Raw genomic sequence first — 20,072 nt, 5'->3', positions numbered from 1 at the left:
TTTTTTGCGCACACGCATGCTGTTTTGATGAATCAACGAAAATTGACTCTCTTGGAAAAGGGGCGCTGCCTAAAGTCAGTTTACTCCACCAACTTAGCAAACAAGTGATAAGACTGACAGTAAGGCGGTGTTCATTAACATTACTTCCCTTGCAAAACTGTTGTGATGCCTTTCCTCTGAGTAAACGCCAAATAGAATGTCTGTAATTTTCAATTTGACCGTCCTTAATTACACGAAGCTGGGAAAATAAAAGCCGGTAAAACAACAGAATTAGAAAAGTATTCATCATGTAACGTGACAACTGCTTCGTATAGTATTTTGAAAAATGTCATGATCCTATTTCTTCCTTTCTCGTGTCTTTTAAGACAAATCTCTACATGACCCTATATAGTAAGACTGTTTGAAAACGTTTTCTTTTCTGATGTTGTCAAGCAGCGAAGTAAAGACGCTGAAATGTTAATGAATAGCAAATACAACTTATTCGATAGTCTAAGCGGAAGAGTTTTGGCGCGTTGCGATGCCCTAATTTGGTGAAAAGACGTAATAGCGGGTGAGTTATTGGTTGACACTGCAAACTCGGGGCGAGATCTGCCATTAAGTTAGAGATTTTATCGTCATTATTCAAAACAATTAATTGTAGAGGGAAATAAGATAAACGGAAGGCTTTCTGTCTTTGAAAAGTGGTTTCTTTGAACGAGGCGTTCTGTGTTTTTAAAACGTGTCAGAGCAGTTTTTTACAGATAAGTGAGTTAAATTATTAAGCCCATAACTTAGAATTCACATTGTGTTTACCAATAATTCTCTCATTCACCAGCAGGGTAAATAATACAAAAATTTGCAAGTTCCCTTTTGTCCACTAATTTGCTATTAACGATAAAGTATTTGGCCGTTTCACGGTTAACGTGCTTTTCAGGGTTCTATCAAAAGCGGAGTGCGTATTATCCATTCTCCGTAACACACATTTGAAGGTCCACAATAACCTTTAGTGCAAATGCCTTCTATTCTCATTATTTATTTATGATGTCATTGCGTGGGTAATAAAAACTTTCTTTTTAACTCTAATTTACGTATTTTGCGTTTCAGAGAGTTCAAGCTCAGTGTACTGGTCACCTTCAGCATAAAGAAATAATGGTTCCTAAAATCAAATCAGTCGAATATGTTATCATCTTTGTAATTTTCTTATCGAAGGAATTTCATCAGACTTCCCCTCAGAATGAGACTGAATCTAAATCAGTTTCGTCGTCTAAATCCAACCAGGAGCCAATGCTCCAAGTGAATTCAACGCAAATGCCAACTTTGGATCCACAGTCAAATTCATTCGTACAACCAACGACATTACGTCTTCAACACAATTTAACCGTTCAACCCACAGCTTCAACTGAAGTGGTACAAAGTCCCTCAGAAGAGCAAACAAAACTCACTGCAAGTGCAACACCTCAAGTGACTTCATCGTCGATACCAACTTTGGATCCACTAGCAAATTCATTCGTACAACCGACAACATTACGTCTTCAACACAATTTAACCGTTGAACCCACAGCTACAACTCAAGGGGTACAAAAACCCTCAGAAGAACAAACAAAATTAACTGCAAGCGCAACACCTCAAGTGACTTCATCTCCGATACCAACTTTAGATCCACAGGCAAATTCATCCGAACAAGTGACAACACAACGTCTTCAACACAATGTAACCGTTCAACCCACAGCTACAAGTGAAGTGGTTCAAAAACCCTCAGAAGAACAAACAAAACTAACTGCAAACACAACAACTCAAGTGACTTCATGGCCGATACCAACTTTGGACCCACAAGCAAATTTATCTGTACAACCGACGACATTACGTCTTGAACACTATTTAACCGTTGAACCCACAGCTACAAGTGAAGTGGTTCAAGAACCCTCAGAAGAACAAACAAAACTAACTGCAAGCGCAACACCTCAAGTGACTTCATCGCCGATATCAAGTTTGGATCCACAGGCAAATTCATCCGTACAAGTGATAACACAACGTCTTCAACACAATGTAACCTTTATACCCACAGCTACAACTCAAGTGATACAAAAACCCTCAGAAGAACAAACAAAACTAACTGCAAGAGCAACAACTAGAGTGAATTTATCGCCAGTACCAAGTTTGAATCCACAGGCAAATTCATCTGTACAACCGATGACATTACGTCTTGAACACAATTTAACCGTTCAACCCACAGCTACAACTCAAGTGGTTCAAAACCTCTTAGAAGAACAAACAAAACTAAGTGCAAACACAACAACTCAAGTGACTTCATGGCCGATACCAAGTTTGGACCCACAAGCAAATTTATCTGTACAACCGACGACATTACGTCTTCAACACAATTTAACCGTTGAACCCACAGCTACAACTCAAGTGGTACAAAGTCCCTCAGAAGAACAAACAAAACTAACTGCAAGTGCAACACCTCAAGTGACTTCATCTCCGATACCAACTTTAGATCCACAGGCAAATTCATCCGAACAAGTGACAACACAACGTCTTCAACACAATGTAACCGTTCAACCCACAGCTACAAGTGAAGTGGTTCAAAAACCCTCAGAAGAACAAACAAAACTAACTGCAAACACAACAACTCAAGTGACTTCATGGCCGATACCAACTTTGGACCCACAAGCAAATTTATCTGTACAACCGACGACATTACGTCTTCAACACAATTTAACCGTTGAACCCACAGCTACAAGTACGTCTTGAACACTCCGTTCAACCCACAGCTACAAGTGAAGTGGTTCAAAAACCCTCAAAAGAACAAACAAAACTAACTGCAAATGCAACAACTCAAGTGACTTCATCGCCGATACCAAGTTTGGATCCACAGGCAAATTCATCCGTACAAGTGATAACACAACGTCTTCAACACAATGTAACCTTTATACCCACAGCTACACCTCAAGTGATACAAAAACCCTCAGAAGAACAAACAAAACTAACTGCAAGAGCAACAACTAGAGTGAATTTATCGCCAGTACCAAGTTTGAATCCACAGGCAAATTCATCTGTACAACCGATGACATTACGTCTTGAACACAATTTAACCGTTGAACCCACAGCTACAACTCAAGTGGTTCAAAACCTCTTAGAAGAACAAACAAAACTAAGTGAAAACACAACAACTCAAGTGACTTCATGGCCGATACCAAGTTTGGACCCACAAGCAAATTTATCTGTACAACCGACGACATTACGTCTTCAACACAATTTAACCGTTGAACCCACAGCTACAACTCAAGTGGTACAAAAACCCTCAGAAGAACAAACAAATTCAACTGCAAGCGCAACACCTCAAGTGACTTCATCTCCGATACCAACTTTAGATCCACAGGCAAATTCATCCGAACAAGTGACAACACAACGTCTTCAACACAATGTAACCGTTCAACCCACAGCTACAAGTGAAGTGGTTCAAAAACCCTCAGAAGAACAAACAAAACTAAGTGCAAACACAACAACTCAAGTGACTTCATGGCCGATACCAACTTTGGACCCACAAGCAAATTTATCTGTACAACCGACGACATTACGTCTTCAACACAATTTAACCGTTGAACCCACAGCTACAACTCAAGTGGTACAAAGTCCCTCAGAAGAACAAACAAAACTAACTGCAAGTGCAACACCTCAAGTGACTTCATCTCCGATACCAACTTTAGATCCACAGGCAAATTCATCCGAACAAGTGACAACACAACGTCTTCAACACAATGTAACCGTTCAACCCACAGCTACAAGTGAAGTGGTTCAAAAACCCTCAGAAGAACAAACAAAACTAACTGCAAACACAACAACTCAAGTGACTTCATGGCCGATACCAACTTTGGACCCACAAGCAAATTTATCTGTACAACCGACGACATTACGTCTTGAACACAATTTAACCGTTGAACCCACAGCTACAAGTGAAGTGGTTCAAAAACCCTCAAAAGAACAAACAAAACTAACTGCAAATGCAACACCTCAAGTGACTTCATCGCCGATATCAAGTTTGGATCCACAGGCAAATTCATCCGTACAAGTGATAACACAACGTCTTCAACACAATGTAACCTTTATACCCACAGCTACAACTCAAGTGATACAAAAACCCTCAGAAGAACAAACAAAACTAACTGCAAGAGCAACAACTAGAGTGAATTTATCGCCAGTACCAAGTTTGAATCCACAGGCAAATTCATCTGTACAACCGATGACATTACGTCTTGAACACAATTTAACCGTTCAACCCACAGCTACAACTCAAGTGGTTCAAAACCTCTTAGAAGAACAAACAAAACTAAGTGCAAACACAACAACTCAAGTGACTTCATGGCCGATACCAACTTTGGACCCACAAGCAAATTTATCTGTACAACCGACGACATTACGTCTTCAACACAATTTAACCGTTGAACCCACAGCTACAACTCAAGTGGTACAAAAACCCTCAGAAGAACAAACAAAATTAACTGCAAGCGCAACACCTCAAGTGACTTCATCTCCGATACCAACTTTAGATCCACAGGCAAATTCATCCGAACAAGTGACAACACAACGTCTTCAACACAATGTAACCGTTCAACCCACAGCTACAAGTGAAGTGGTTCAAACACCCTCAGAAGAACAAACAAAACTAAGTGCAAACACAACAACTCAAGTGACTTCATGGCCGATACCAACTTTGGACCCACAAGCAAATTTATCTGTACAACCGACGACATTACGTCTTCAACACAATTTAACCGTTGAACCCACAGCTACAACTCAAGTGGTACAAAGTCCCTCAGAAGAACAAACAAAACTAACTGCAAGTGCAACACCTCAAGTGACTTCATCTCCGATACCAACTTTAGATCCACAGGCAAATTCATCCGAACAAGTGACAACACAACGTCTTCAACACAATGTAACCGTTCAACCCACAGCTACAAGTGAAGTGGTTCAAAAACCCTCAGAAGAACAAACAAAACTTACTGCAAGAGCAACAACTAGAGTGAATTTATCGCCGATACCAACTTTGGACCCACAAGCAAATTTATCTGTACAACCGACGACATTACGTCTTGAACACAATTTAACCGTTGAACCCACAGCTACAAGTGAAGTGGTTCAAAAACCCTCAAAAGAACAAACAAAACTAACTACAAATGCAACAACTCAAGTGACTTCATCGCCGATACCAACTTTGAATCCACAGGGTAATTCATCTGTGCAACCGACGACATTACGTCTTCAACAAAATTTAACCGTTCAACCCACAGCTATAACTCAAGTGGTACAAAAACCCTCAGAAGAACAAACAAAACTAATTGCAAGTGCAACACCTCAAGTGACCTCAACGCCGATACCAACTTTGGCACCACAACCGATGACTAACTCTTCTCCATCAGACACAGGTATCGACCTATGATTTGTTTCATATTTATTTGCTATTCAGCTAGGTATCCGAGTGACTTAAAAATCAATTCATTCTCGCAGCCGATAATACTCTCATAATTAAACTGATTCAAGGTCTTACTACACAGCCGATGATGAAGTCATGCTTTTTTACTTGCAGATTCTATCGTGCTGAGACAGTGGTCATTAAGATTTTAGGAGCACCATTAAATAGCTTTGTAAAACGGCTTATGACCTTTTTTGCGAAGTTGGCAACTACTAGGACCGTATTGAGAGAGGTGTCTCCTTCAGAAAGTTATCAGTACTTACGTTTCTGTCCGGTTTTACAGAAAGAAAGATCCAGGGCAAGGGAAACACTTTTCCTAACAAAATGTCGCGCGGAAGTCCCCCTATGGTAACGTTTCTATTTATAAAGTAGACTAGCGAAGGCTTCCAAAAGGGACAAATGATAACATCATAGCATTTAAAACTTAGGAGAAAGTTTCACGGGTGTGATAAACTGATATCATGATAAGAAGCGGGCACGTTCGCGTTTCGAATTTCAATGCACTGATTTCAACCGTATCTCATGAGCCATTATCGGTGAAACACGCGCATATGAAAATTGCTGGTTTATCTCCGCTCCACAGCAGGCGTGCGATTTGCCTTTCGGAGGGAACAGTACAATTTCGACCTCAATCTCCTGAACAAAGACTCGGAAGTGTATAAAAACTTCGAGATGGAGCTTATTACCGAGGTAAGGCAACCCCTCAATGGTTCATCATGTAACGTGATGTAAAGTAAAAACATATCAATAGGGTTTCACGCTGGGATTCCTCGCTTCACTTTTGTTTTATTATTTCCCTCACAGATGTCAAATTGAGTAATGGACGTCGTCAGTTGACAGCGACGTTTGCCAAATGTTTATGACACAAATGAAACGCTTTATGTGCCTTTCATAATTTTACTTAATGCAGCATAATTTTTTTTCTGTGAGAAACTTTGAAAAGGAATCCATCGAATTTTGGGTACATTACAGGACAGTTGTTCCTGTTACATTTAACCGTGAAGGGTAGAGTAGAGAAGTCTATCGTAACTTTCCTCCAAGGAGGCTATTCTAAGTTAGTTAAATCAGTTTGCGAGGGACTTTGGCTGTAATGCGTTGAGGAGTTTGCAATTTTTGGAAGGAAGTGTTGCAAGTACCCCCGATTTCGGGATCAAGGCCAGAACACAACGGCCTTTTACCCCCGGGATTTGATGCAGGGGCTCTTATAACCCAGGGATGGGCCGGGAGCCCGAACCACTCTGAATTCTCGAAAAACTTAGTGACCATCATAAACTGTGAAAGTTTGAAAGAAATCAGTGAGATGGCACGTGTCATGCCTTCCCGGTTCACTTGTGGACAGACTTGAATACATTTATTGTAATGTTTTTGGTATGATTGACAGCAGGATAACCAGCTTTTCTTTCTTCTTTGCAGTTCACTGCGAAACTCGGACAATATAGTGTCACAGATGTAACTCTATTATTTATAAGGTAAGCATCTACTCCCTTTCACATGGCCTATATGCGCTCAATTGAATATAGCAACATCTTCGCAATATTTTACCTAAAAATATTACCGAGAACGGATCTAAGGATGACTTCAAGATACTTTATGATTATCATGGTGTTACTGATGACGAGCACCGCACTTATGGAAACACGTTTTTTTATCAATGATTAATTAACGTGATATGTGACGATAAAAGTATCAGTTTTAGGATTTATTATAGTTTCTTGTGTATATTGTCATTACCTACCTGAGTCTCTAACTTACTAACCATAGGACTCGGTTTATCTCATTAATTCATTGTTTTTGTCCATTTCCCAGAATCACTAGTGTCCTTAAGAAATCAAAACACTTCAATTTTAAAAAACCTTTCAGTGATAAAAACATTTCTAACCATTTCCTAAAAATTTGAATTTTTTCAAAATGAAAAGAGTTTATGAAAGACATCAACCGACACGTTGACAAAACGAGAATTTTTTTCTTCTGATCAATACTATTTTTTCCGCTTTCTTTGAAAGACCGGGAAGTGTGGAAGTTACCACTGTTTTGACTGTAAACGACAGAAATAACATCACAAATGTCGAAAGAGCATTGCACAACTTTAACCAAACTGGCAGAATCGGAAGCATAAAGTTGATTGGAATTTTCTGGAGGGCTGAAGGTGAGAAAAGGGAGCTTTATTTGTAAGAAAAAGAAATATGTGGGTTCAAATTGACGACATTACAAATTGGAATAGACCTCAAAATGCAGGAAAAGGCAACTGCACTGTTTTAAACCCAAAAAATTTCCAAGGAAAGCCCAGCTTTTCTTCGGAAAAGGAGGCCGGTTGGGGCCTTCAAAACAACTCACTCGCTATTCTCAACTACCCTTATGCACTAACTAACGTAGATTTTAATCCTTCATTTCTCACCTCCAATGCCAAAGTAATTAAGTTTAGTTCTTGTTTTGCATTTAATGATTTAATCATTGAAAATTTGTCAATACCGATTGAATATCATTATTGCTGCTGTTGTTATTTTCATAATTGATACTGCAATAAGTTTTGTTGTCGATGTCATGACTTACTTTTGCCTTCTATGCTAAGATGAAACCTGTCAGCTTCCTGATGTTAGTATACTGAATCTTCCAAGATGGAAAGAGAACGAGATGGTTCAAATTCTTCGCTCCAAAGATTTCATCGTGCAAACATTTGTGAATAAAACAAACTGTAATCCACCACAAAAGCTGCTGTTTGAGTGGCGTTTATCCAAGTATAGTGTGGACCAATCAAATGACACTATCATCGAAACGACAACCACGTTGAACTCAAAAACTACAGAATGGAACTTGCAAAAGCGACAGCTTGGTTATGGCCTTTATTTTGTGGGTTTTAAAGCAGCCCTTGAAAGTAACCCACCGGCAGTAAGCAGTACTTTAGGATTTTTTAGCATCACGAAATCTCCAATAATAGCCGATATATTAGGAGGAAACAAAGTCACTCGGGGAAAGGGAAGTGTCATCACTTTGGATGCTTCAGCAACTAGGGACCCAGACGTGGAGCCTGGTAACTACTCCTCCATGCAGTTCACGTGGCTATGTAAAAGACGTGAAGAAACTTTTCCCACCAGCCCTCTGGCTTTGGTTCCAGTGATTACAGCTTCCTCGGGCCCAGGAGGAGGCGGTTGTTTTGGGACGGGTGTTGGGAAACTAATTTCTAATTTAACGGTGGTGACATTAGAAACATTTCAAATGACTGTAGATATGTCCTATGACGTCAAACTTGTGGTAACGAAGGATGACCGAGAGGACGACTTTGTGCAAGAAATCAAGATTGTCAGCGGTAGCCCGCCGAACGTTATAATTAGGTAATTAATGGTAGTTAAAAGTAATCAGCCAAAAGGAAATTTAAAGCACTGAACCATAGGCCTAGAGGTTATTGGTTTGATATCAATCTGCTCTTCGGGGAGAGTGTAAACGCTCCTCTCACAAACTCAAGAGAGGTATGTGACTGACTAACAGGTCGGCTGAATAATCATGGCGACAGCAACCACGTGGAGGGATTAGCGCACGATTGAATCTGTGCATCTCTCTCTGTGTGTGTAGAGCAAATGTTATCATGTTAACTGTGCCATGCTAATGAGAAGAGGCCTTAAAAAGACCAAACAGATATACACGTCTGCTAACTTAATAACTTATTTCACCTATTTTTGCTATTCTTGACCAAACATTAGTCCTCTTTTCGCTAAGTGAGCATCTATGGGCTTTAACATACCATTTACCTTGTCACCTGTACGTGACCTTACTGAACAACCCCTTAATTATCATAGATCCATTCACCTCATCAGACACAGGGTACATAATTAAACAACCCGTCTTGTTTCAAGGTAAGGAATTTCAAACTGAGCTTCCATATCTCTTCTTCCACTGCAGGTGCCTCATCAACTGTGATAAGATTGCAAGTGAGTCGACGCGAATCAGTTTGACCACCGAGTGCAGTGGGGATCCTTGTAAGAGTGCAAAATACCACTGGCAATTAAACGTTGTTAATTCCAGTGGCGTTGAGGTCAATGACAAGCAACTGACTGACAAAGCAGAAACTAATCTAAATTCCACTGGCATCGTCATAAAGAAGAACCAACTAGGAGAGCTACCGCCAGGCCACTTTTATCAATTGAAAGTCGAAGTTTCACAACAGGGTGAACCCCCAGGATATGCCACTTACCAGTTCAGAATTAACGCCCCACCTCAACATGGATCTTGCAGCGTGACACCAACAAAAGGAGAGGCTTTGAAAACGCAGTTTATCTTTGAATGCAGAAATTGGCAGGTGAGAATATTGGAAATAAAGCGAAATGATCAGAACGTTCGAGGAAAAGGAGTCACCTTCCAACAGTAGTAGATGACATTTGTCTAATTAATTATGTATGCAAGAATTTGACCATTTCAAGTCAAGCTTTGTTTCGCCTAAATTTTAAATCTGTTCGGTTTTCAAGGCGAGGAAAGTGAACTTATTATTCTTCTTTCTCCATATCTTTTTCTGTGTAGGACCGAGATAAACCAATTACGTACCAATACCATTACAAAACCGAGAATGGCCTGTACACAGTAATTTCATACGGCTCAGAAAGTCTTGTCAGGACAGTGCTACCTCCGGGGAAGAAACAAGATAATTATACGATATATTTTGAAGTAATGGTGTCTGACAGTTTTTCTGCTGCAAATACCACCCTTCTTGAAATAGAGGTAAATGCTCTGATATTTTGGAAAATTTGTTTTTTGGTACGCCACAGACAACGAAGGACAGACTAAAACAAAGTCAAGAATTGCGTACCATTTTTCACCCATTGTAGAAAATGAGAAATTAGCCTCTGATTGATGTTATCTTTTAACTTTTATAGTATCCTGTAAGTGTCTTGAAATTTTAATGCGTCAATGGGATTAGCGCTTTAAGTTCCTATTACTACGCGTCATAAATTCCTACAATTTGGCCTCAAAAAAAATTCAAGAAGTACTCAGTGATAGTGCTATAGATTTCATTCTTCACCGTCTTTAACGTTACCCAGGTTAAACCTGCGCCCGCTGGTGAGAGTCTCAGCGAACTAACCGTCGGCAACAACAGTGAGTTCAAGAAACTAGTCCAATTAGGAGATGTCCGTGGCGCCACACAACTAGCAAATGCCGTGCTAGAGAGCGCTGAACAGAGAAAGTCAACTACTGCCCAGGAAAAGATTGCTGTAGGTTATACATTAACACCCACACATTTGATCACCGACGATTCATAAATTCATGGGAGAAGGGGATCACCTCCCCTACGGTGTAATTTAGTATTATCAACTGAGTTGATAACGTAAATCAGCTACCGTAAAGAGTTCAAAAGTTGACGTTTTGAGCGTTAGCCTTTCGTCAGAGCGAAGGGCTAACGAAGGGTTGACGAGGGGCTAACGAAGGACTAACGAAGAGCTGACGAAGGGCTAACACTCGAAACGCCAGCTTTTAAACTCTTTACGGTGGCCAATTTAGGTTTTCAACTCAGTTGATAATACTTAGGCCTAGTTCAAACGTCGATCTTTACATGTACCGAACCTAACGTTTCTATTAAGTACATGTAAAGATCGACGTTTGAATCAATTAGGATCGGCAGATTTGTATTCGGATCGACAGTGCCGTTCTATCCGACTCGGCTAGTCGGATAGAACGGTAAAAGATCGGCATTGATTCATACGTCGTACTTTACATGTACCGAACTTAATGCATACATTATACATACGTTAAAATAATTATGTTTTACCCACAATTCAAGAAAGTTCGCTTACGTGCCATGCGCGAAAGCCTTCGAACCATTCAAACAATATGGCGGGAAAGGAGGAAGGCTCGTGCTCGTGCTCCTCTTGTTTTTTCCGCCATTTTGGTAGGCATTAACCGCTGACTACTATGGAGTTATGTTCGGTTTTGCAATTAGGATCAACTAAATTCGGATCGACGTTTGAATCAACTGCCGCTCTTAATTATTCGAGTCGACCCAAATTGTAATTAGGTTCGGTACATGTAAAGATCGACGTTTGAACTAGGCCTTATATTCTCTCACCGACTTACCACCACAGTTTCTCTAGAAACTTACTCCCTTCATTCATTAACTTCCCTTACGAACTGGCGAATAATCATTAGCGGTGAAATACTGTGAAATACTGAAGGATAAAAAAATCTTATTTGGAGTTCTAAGTTCTTCTTTGCACCGAAGGTTTTGCTTTCTGACCTCAACCCGTTCCCTCTTTTTTGTTAAATGATCCTGCTTGAACCTTGTATTTGCTTGATCACACGTATTGGTGAGAATGAAAATCTCCGATAAAACCATGATGTAACATTATGTAACAGTCAGAGCAATCTGTAAAAAGGATCAAAAGTATGTTAAAAGAGCCATTTGACTTATTCCTACAGATTAAAGATTCTGTTGTGAAGACTGTGTCAGAGATACAAGTTGGCAATTTACAGTCTTTGACTCAGGTGACGTCAGTTATTGCACGAGCAACACTGGAACCCAGCGAGGTGACATTCGACACTCAGGTATGTGTTACGAGTGTCAATGTAGAGCAGGGTTGTTCCTAGACTAAAGTTCAAGGATCTAGAAACTTCTCTAAAGAACAAAATTAAGAACCCGAGTAAACCTGAGTAATTACATTCGAAAGAGAACGTTCCAGAATGTTCTTACACAAGAAGGTCACGGCTGGATGACTTCGGGTTCTAGACAGTTCTATATAGAACTGTTCTAGAATGTTCTAGGACTTAATTTAGACAATTTTTCTAACAGTATGTATCGTTTGGATGAAGATGACCACTTACTTACTACACGCGATATATTCTTTAGTACATCGATGTAATAACATTTCAATTTTTTATTCTAAACACGCGGTCCCGTTTCAGTGCTATTCCTCAACTGACGATCAAACTTTCAAGGGCATAATTCGAAACTTTTGACAAAAAAACGCATTTTGCTTTTCACCAGAAACTTGCACTGAAAACACTCACCTCTATGACGTCACTACTTTCGAGTAAGACGACAGAGGATTATGCTTCAGAATATGTCTTAGTTAAGGAAGGAGGAGAGAACCTGGTACTGAGCCTCGGAAATCTTCTCCATTCCACTGCCCAGAAAGCTAATGTTGTCAGTCAAACAAAGGAGCCAGCGGACGTACGATCTAAGGTTAGTTTCGAACTTACCGAATCTGTATGCGTTCTATCCCAGAAAAATGTGACTGACATCATGAAAACAATGTTTTCTTGAGAACCTGATCAGAAGGTCAAATAGATCATTTTGGAACAAGTTAAACCATTTAAGGTAATATCTTGGCACCTGCAAGCATTTTTTAAATCTAATATTGCAGAGTGAAAACATCTCCAGAGATACGGAGAAACTCATTGATGACGTTGCAACAGCTCTGTTGTCAAAGATGACGGTGGATCAAGAACCTCGCCGTATTGATACTAAGTCCATCAACATGGAACTAAGCCGAATGAGCTCCAGATCAAGGGGAACCAGTGCAGACTTCACAGACGATGATAGGGCAGGATTTAAATTTCCTCTTGCTGCCATAATTGATGACATAGCGACAACTCCTAAATATATAGATAGCGTGGTAAGCTTGCATTGGTTTCCTTGAATGTAGTTAGTCCTGTATAAGACAAAAAGCGGGGCGTCTCTAGAACTTTAAACTTTACTTTAATATTTTCTCTGGGTTTACACATACTCAGAATGCTTTCGTAAACGCCATCTCGCACCAGAACTGCATAGTGTAAATGCTGAATAATATGTATTCACAATAGTCGTGTCTTTTTACAGTTGACGATGAGTGCTTTTAATCCTTTCACTTGGGATAACAGTTCAGCTGTTGTCAGGGATTCTCATGTCCTTAGTTTGAACCTTAAAGATGACGAAGGAGAACCTTTAACAGTCAAAGACAGCAGAGAGGATATAGAGATCAAGATTCCACGGAAAGTGAGATTTACTCCGGAGAAAAGAGTTTCGTTCTTTGTGAAGCCCAGCAGTGAGGGGAAAATGCAATACCATGAAATAAACTCACCAGGTGTAGGGGGGAATGCTCTACGGCTTCGAGTAAGTAATGTTGTCTAAAACGTTTATTCAGAATCTTTCGGACACACGTACGTAAGCCGCTTGATTGGTCGGTTGCATGGTTGGTTGGCTGGCCACAGTCCTGGTCTTATTTGAGCTTTGGACAAATTGATGCATATGACGACTGAACACGCGAATTAAAAATAAATTCGGTGGGATCAAAAGATAAAAAAAAACAGTAGGCTCTGAAATTAAAGATGAACCAAGCTGGAAAAGTCTGATAGAACCTTAGAAAAATTCATAAAAAAAGAAATAAAATACTTAAAACGTAGCAAAAAGCACAAAATTGTTCACAAATTTTGATCAATAATGCAACACCCTAACCAGTGAGCTACGTGTAAGTATGACTTGCATTAAGCTGATCCATCTCTTGGAAATTTCGATAAAAAGTTCACATAGCAAAATCATTCTGCCAGGGTAATCTGTAGTAAAATCTGTTTTCAGATCACACCAGAAAGACCCACCATCTTTAGGGTGTTTGTGCGACAAGGTCGGCGGCCAACTGTCACAGAATACGACCTAACCAAGAGAATCCCCGATGAGTCGTGTTCCATATCTCCTCAGGCTTCTCAGCGTGGTTGCAGCGAGGACGCTTACGATGTTGTCTTGTACCATGAATTAATCGGTGAGGCGGGTAAATACTACATCGGTATATTATACGAAGGAGGCAGCGTTAGACCTCAGGGACGAAAGAAACGATCATGCTTCGGAAGTGGTCGGCAGAAGAGGTCGTGTGTGGAAGTTAAGGATCCTCCAAGACCCGAGAACAAGACAATAAAGCCTGTTTACAACTCAAGAACAGACATGAATTACTCGATGAACATTTTGGAGGAGAGTTGCGTCTTTTGGGACAGCAGAGAAGAACACTGGTTGTCGACAGGATGTAGAGTAAGAGTTTTAGAAAAAAATTCAGCTGCAGACATTTTTCTTTCCTCTCATACGACAATCTTTTTTCCATTTGGTTGACGTTTGGTAATCTATTAGGCAATTTACGTACCTAATAACATTTCGTCGAAGGAGCTAAATGAACTCGAGAAGTTCATTGATTAGTGTTCTTAACTGATCAAATGTCTTTAAAAATACGTTACCACTTTCGTAGATTTGATTAAGTTATCTTCCTAGCTGTGAATAGTAATCTTCTCTGCTTGAATAACGGACAAGAGCAGTTGACTTAAATCTTTACAGTTTATTTGTCTTTTATTTAAGGTAGGACCAAAATCTGATTTAGGATCCTTACACTGCCTGTGTAACCACTTAACGTCATTTGGAGGAGGTGTCCTGGTGATGCCTAACACGTTGGATTTTGATGTCGTGTTTACAGAACTCGGACGACTCGACCAAACTGGAAACATTGCTGTCCTTTGTGCGATAATCATTGTGCTCTTGTTGTATTTGCTTGTGGTCATATTTGCGAGGAAAGCCGATAAACGAGATCAAGCTAAGGTAGCTCCTTGTTTTTGTAAACTGAATTCAAAGTCTCGAATATTAATTCTCACGAAATATTTTTTTGTGCTAAATTACGTCTTCAATATTTACTCGATATGCAAGGGTCATTTGATCTATGAAGTAACACCTAGCAATATTATGACGATACGCCTCCTCACCTTTATGAAATCATCTTTTCATACTTCCAACTTACATTTTGTGCTTTCATACGAAAAGGCGAATTTCTCTTTGACTCCCTGAAGTTATTTTTTTTCAATTATCGTTATTATTTATGCTTTTCCACAGGGAGGCCCGGCGTTCCATTTAACTTTGACCCAGGAGGCCTCTTACGGTTACGATTTGACCGTGGTAACAGGAGTCTGGAGAGAGTCTGGGACGGATGCTAATGTCGCCATTGTCATTCATGGAAGCGAGGCGGAGAGTCAACCCATAATATTACAAAAGGACATGATCAACTCCAGGAAAATTTTGGCCCGCGGAAACGACGATAGATTTGTTATTCATTTACCAATGTCACTAGGCATTGTGCAATACATCCGTGTTTGGCATGACAACTCAGGAAAGAGTCCTTCTTGGTATTTCAGCCATGCTGTTGTGAAGGACCGCCAAACAGGGAAGAAATGGACATTTATAAGCAACAGTTGGCTGGCTTTAGAAAAAGGAGACGGTAAAATTGACAGGATTTTAACACCTCTCTCTCGTCGAGAGATGAAAACTTTTAAACACTTTCTTAACTCACGAGGCTCAGAGAGTTTTTCTGAGGGACATTTGTGGCTCTCTGTTGTAACCAAGCCACCGGGGAACAAATTCACACGCGTGCAACGAGCTACATGTTGTTTGTGTCTACTTCTGTCTGCCATGCTTGCAAATGCTCTTTTCTACAGGACTGAAAAGACAGAAGATCCTACCATACAGATTGGTCCATTGAAGTTCAGCTGGAGGCAGATTGTGGTGGGCATTGAGAGTGCTCTGATAGTTACTCCTGTGAACTTGCTCATCACGTCATTATTCAAAAATAGTGCGAAAAAACCTTCTAATACAGTTGTGACCAAGCGGGAAGATACGCCTGAGCCTGTGCGACGCAACAGTTATTCTTCCTTAGGCTGCGAAGAGGACACAAGCGGCGTAAAAGCTGCATCGAAAAGTAATACTTCCTTCTGGACAAGAACACGAGAACGAACGTGGGGCAAAACCAAAAAGGACTTCATTTGTCCTCATTTCTGTATCTACATTGCTTGGTTTCTAAGCCTTGCTACTGTGTCTGTATCTGCGTGCTTTACTTTTTTCTTCAGCTTAATGTGGGGAAAAGACATTGCAAACCAGTGGTTGTCCTCTATGTTAGTTTCTTTCACTGAGGATCTGTTCGTTCTTCAGCCAATCAAAATAGTTCTTCTCATGGTTCTAGCTGCATGTTTCCTTAGCAACCGTAATGACGCTGACTTTCGTCATGTTAAAAACCACGAGACAACTGCACAATTATCTTCTTTGGAAACAGAAGTTGCATGTGACACTCAAGGTAGAACAGCTGAAATCCCGGAGGAAGCTGCGCTTGAACAAGCCAGAGAATACAGAGTAAAGGAGGCAAAGATGTATTCCTTTGGTAGAGAACTTGTGGTGTATCTACTGTTCTTACTGCTACTAACAATCGTTTGTTACGGTAACAGAAGTTACCATGGATATCTCATGACTAAGAATCTAAAAGACACCTTCAGCAGTTATTCATTGGTAAGTATTCAACAAAGCTAAAACAAAGAGGAATTTAACGAACTTTGCTTAGTCCTGAGTCTCTTCGCGGATTTCTCCTCATTCCTATAAAAAAATAACCTAAATTAAGCATAATTATGTTAGGACATCAACATTTCGATACGAAGATCACCGGAGTAATTCCGGTGCTCCTTTGCATGAAGTGTTTAAGCGGAGTTTCAAAATTAATGAAGTATAGTAGCCTTTTATGCCTCGGTTGATTGCCACGTGTCAGCAATCGGACTCTCGGTTCCCTACATACTGGATCTCACAAATGCAACAAACTGCACCGACGGTCATTCGAATAAAGTGAAGAGAAGTAAATCATTATGTGAGCTCTTTCGGTTCTTCTTCAGGCCAAAGACCCCAGGATCTTTTGGACTTGGCTGAATGGTCAGTTTGTGAATGGCATTTATGCTGGTAAGTGGTACAATGATGAGAGAGTCAAAGAGCAAGAGTACATTGGTGACAAGATGTCCATTCTCCTGGGAGTGCCCCGTTTAAGGCAGCTGAGAGTACAGAAAGGTATGTCAAGTATGTAAGAGTGTATAGTAAAAATCGCTCTCTCAGTAAAATAAAAATAGAAATTTGCATTTTCTGGTTTTTTATGTCGCTTGCATATTTCAAATTAACTAGTACTGTCCAATGAAGACAATGTTCTCGAAGAAAACGTTTTAGAAGCCATCGTTGAACTACAACCAACGTCGCTTATATTTCCTGGTGTTGCTGTTTTAGATTCTTGTTTGATTCCGGATGAGTTACAAGAGGTAGTAAAGCACTGCAATGACTTCTACAACATCAACGAAGAGGACAGAACTCATTTTCATCTACCTGGATGGATGCCATTTACAGGCTCGGTTTCGTGGGCTAACTTTTCAGATCTTTGCCCGGCCCCATGGCGTTACGTAAAAAAAGAAAAGATCCAGAACTCGCCAAGCTGGGGTTTCTTTCACGTTTATGATGGAGGTGGATACATAGCAGATTTAGGTTATAGTAAACTCACTGCTGACAGAATTATTACTAACTTGAGACAATATGATTGGGTCGACCGCCAGACCCGCGCAGTGTTACTTGAATTCTCCATTTACAATCCAAACACAGGATACATCAGCATATCGACATATCATTACGAAGTACTCCCCACTGGGTACGGTAATCCTTTCGCAAAGATCGACACGCTTCTAGTGACGAGCACGGAAACTGGTTTCCACCGGTTCTACCTGATTTGTCAGTTACTGTTCATCCTCATGGTAATCTTCTTTGTGCTAAAAGAGGTTTATAATATCTTTAAGCAGAAATGTTCTTATTTCCGAAATGCATGGAATTGGGTGCAGATTTTGCAAATCATTTTTTCTTTTCTGGTGGTAGTTTTCTATGTTTTAAAATCACAAATGGTTCTGGAAAGTGTCGTAAAAGTAAAGAAAAACCCTTTTGCTTCTGTAAGTTTCGGGGAGGCCGTTGACTGGAACCACGCAGAGAATTCCGTTTTAGCTCTGACGGTTTTCACAACAACTGTGAAACTTCTGCGCATGATCCGTTTTAATCCACACGTCAGCATAATGATGTCATCACTTCGTTTATCAAGAGGATTACTCATGTCATACTCTGTGATATTTGCCATTATTATCTTCTCATATGCTCAGTTTGGTAGACTAGCTTTTGGTGAGTACATGCTGCGTTATTCATCGTTTCAAAGAACGGTGTTTTCCGAATTTGTCATGTGCCTCGGCGGAAAAATGGACTTGGAAGAACTGCGACGAGCGAATCGAGTTCTAGGTCCCCTGTTTGGATTTTCTTTCCTTACTCTTATGTCGTTCATTTTCGTCAACTTTTTTGTTGCCATTCTAAATGATTCTTATGAGGACATCAGAGAAAATACGGACAAACAGTCGAAAGACTTTGAAATGCACGACTTTATATTGGAAAGACTACGTGAACTTTTAGGATTTAATAAAGAAACTGAACGAGAAAATGACAATGATAATAACACTGACCTGCTTGAACATCCAGTACCTCAGGAAAATGTCCCACATGGAAAACTAACATTAACATCTGTAGTCGTCTACTCTCAAAGACTTCGTCACATGGCGAGACGCAAACAACTGCGAATTTCCAAATTAAAAGAGGAGAACGACACTGAAAGAGCGAACGTGGTTCGATTTGAGTGCGAGAGACCGGCAACAATGGCTGATGTAGAGACACGAAAAAGAACAATTCAAAAACTAAAATGTGTCACATCAAGCTTGTTTATCATGAAGTCCTTAGCGCAAGAGAGCATGTTGGAGAGAATGTCTGATTTAATCGAGAAACTTGCAATGGACGACGTGCAACGAGATGAAGAGCTTCTTTTTATAATCCGGCTTTTACTTCTAATGAATATGAACTACGACGACTGTTCTAGTATACGTGGTCCAGATGACACTTCTTCACTCGATGACATTGCCATTTCTTCATTGATAACACCGTTATCTTCGCCAATATCCGGGATCGACAAGACAAGAGGTGAACCGGTAGATACCTCTGACGATGAAACGTTAGACCTTCTTCGAAGAAGAGAACTTTCGCGTCCGTTGCCGTATCACTTGAGGGGTATGGAGCTTCGTGAACAACTCCGATCAACTTTGGCAACTAAAAGAAGCAAAAGGTTCAGGCTGAGGCCGTCGAACTCTTTGATCTATAAATACTACTCGTTCCTTTGAATGCGGGTTTTCAGAAGACAACGGCACTTTCCGAAAATCCGAATTTATCTCTGTTAAGGGCCGGTATCAAACAGAATAAGATCATGTTCCTTAAAGGTTCACTTTCCAGTTATCAAAATTATCCACAAGATCCTGATGATAATCTACAATTTAGTTATCTCTTTAATAAAATAGTATCGTGATAATAGTATCGCGTAATTTAATTATTAAATCTGCCGCACAAAATTAAAATATTAATAAAATTTTAGCTGGTGCAGAATGCGAAGGGAGGGGAGGGAGTGACACGATAGGAACACACCCCCTCTTCCCCCTTTTTCCTCTTTCCCCCTCCTCTGTTTGTCTCTCTCATAAACGTTTTTTGGTGACGTGGTCACGCACGTAAAGAAATAAGAAAACTATGTTTCAAGACAAGACTTAACATTAGCTGCGAAAGAGACTACCTTCTTACGTTAACCATGCAGGCTGAATTTATACACTTAGTCCAACTTTACGAGTGAAGCGGGGTGCGGTCAATTATAGGGTTAAATTCGCAACGACGTGGCTAACCAGTTTCTGGCTAATCAACAAAAGGCAAGATTCGCAGTTAAGCCACCGTGGCACCTTCCTTTGGATGTACTTCACACTTAGCACAGATATCCCA

The 20,072-nt window shown here is 40.2% G+C and overlaps 1 protein-coding gene across 1 annotated transcript; it reads left to right on the top strand.

The window, feature by feature from the left end:
• Nucleotides 1–1,128: 1,128 nt before the first annotated feature.
• Nucleotides 1,129–20,072, top strand: LOC136282830 (location of vulva defective 1-like). Its single transcript, XM_066170769.1, has 18 exons — nt 1,129–2,616; nt 2,717–5,408; nt 6,039–6,145; nt 6,869–6,924; nt 7,459–7,601; nt 8,025–8,784; nt 9,350–9,746; nt 9,965–10,162; nt 10,483–10,653; nt 11,855–11,980; nt 12,420–12,617; nt 12,799–13,050; nt 13,254–13,526; nt 13,989–14,432; nt 14,751–14,987; nt 15,276–16,715; nt 17,090–17,258; nt 17,469–20,072. Exons 1-18 carry the CDS (start codon nt 1,129–1,131, stop codon nt 19,430–19,432), a joined length of 11,115 nt encoding a protein of 3,704 aa, XP_066026866.1. The 3' UTR covers nt 19,433–20,072.

This window comes from Pocillopora verrucosa, chromosome 8, assembly GCF_036669915.1.
Source record: "Pocillopora verrucosa isolate sample1 chromosome 8, ASM3666991v2, whole genome shotgun sequence".
NCBI lineage: Eukaryota > Metazoa > Cnidaria > Anthozoa > Scleractinia > Pocilloporidae > Pocillopora > Pocillopora verrucosa.
Note: the sequence above shows the minus strand (reverse complement) of the source record. Positions and strands in the feature narration are given on the sequence as shown.

Coding starts and splice junctions, on each gene's coding strand:
- LOC136282830 (XM_066170769.1), top strand. CDS start 1,129: ATGGTTCCTAAAATCAAATCAGTCGAATATGTTATCATCTTTGTAATT. Junction 5,409..6,038: donor CTCTTCTCCATCAGACACAG/GTATCGACCTAT, acceptor TCCGCTCCACAG/CAGGCGTGCGATTTGCCTTT. Junction 6,146..6,868: donor AGATGGAGCTTATTACCGAG/GTAAGGCAACCC, acceptor TCTTCTTTGCAG/TTCACTGCGAAACTCGGACA.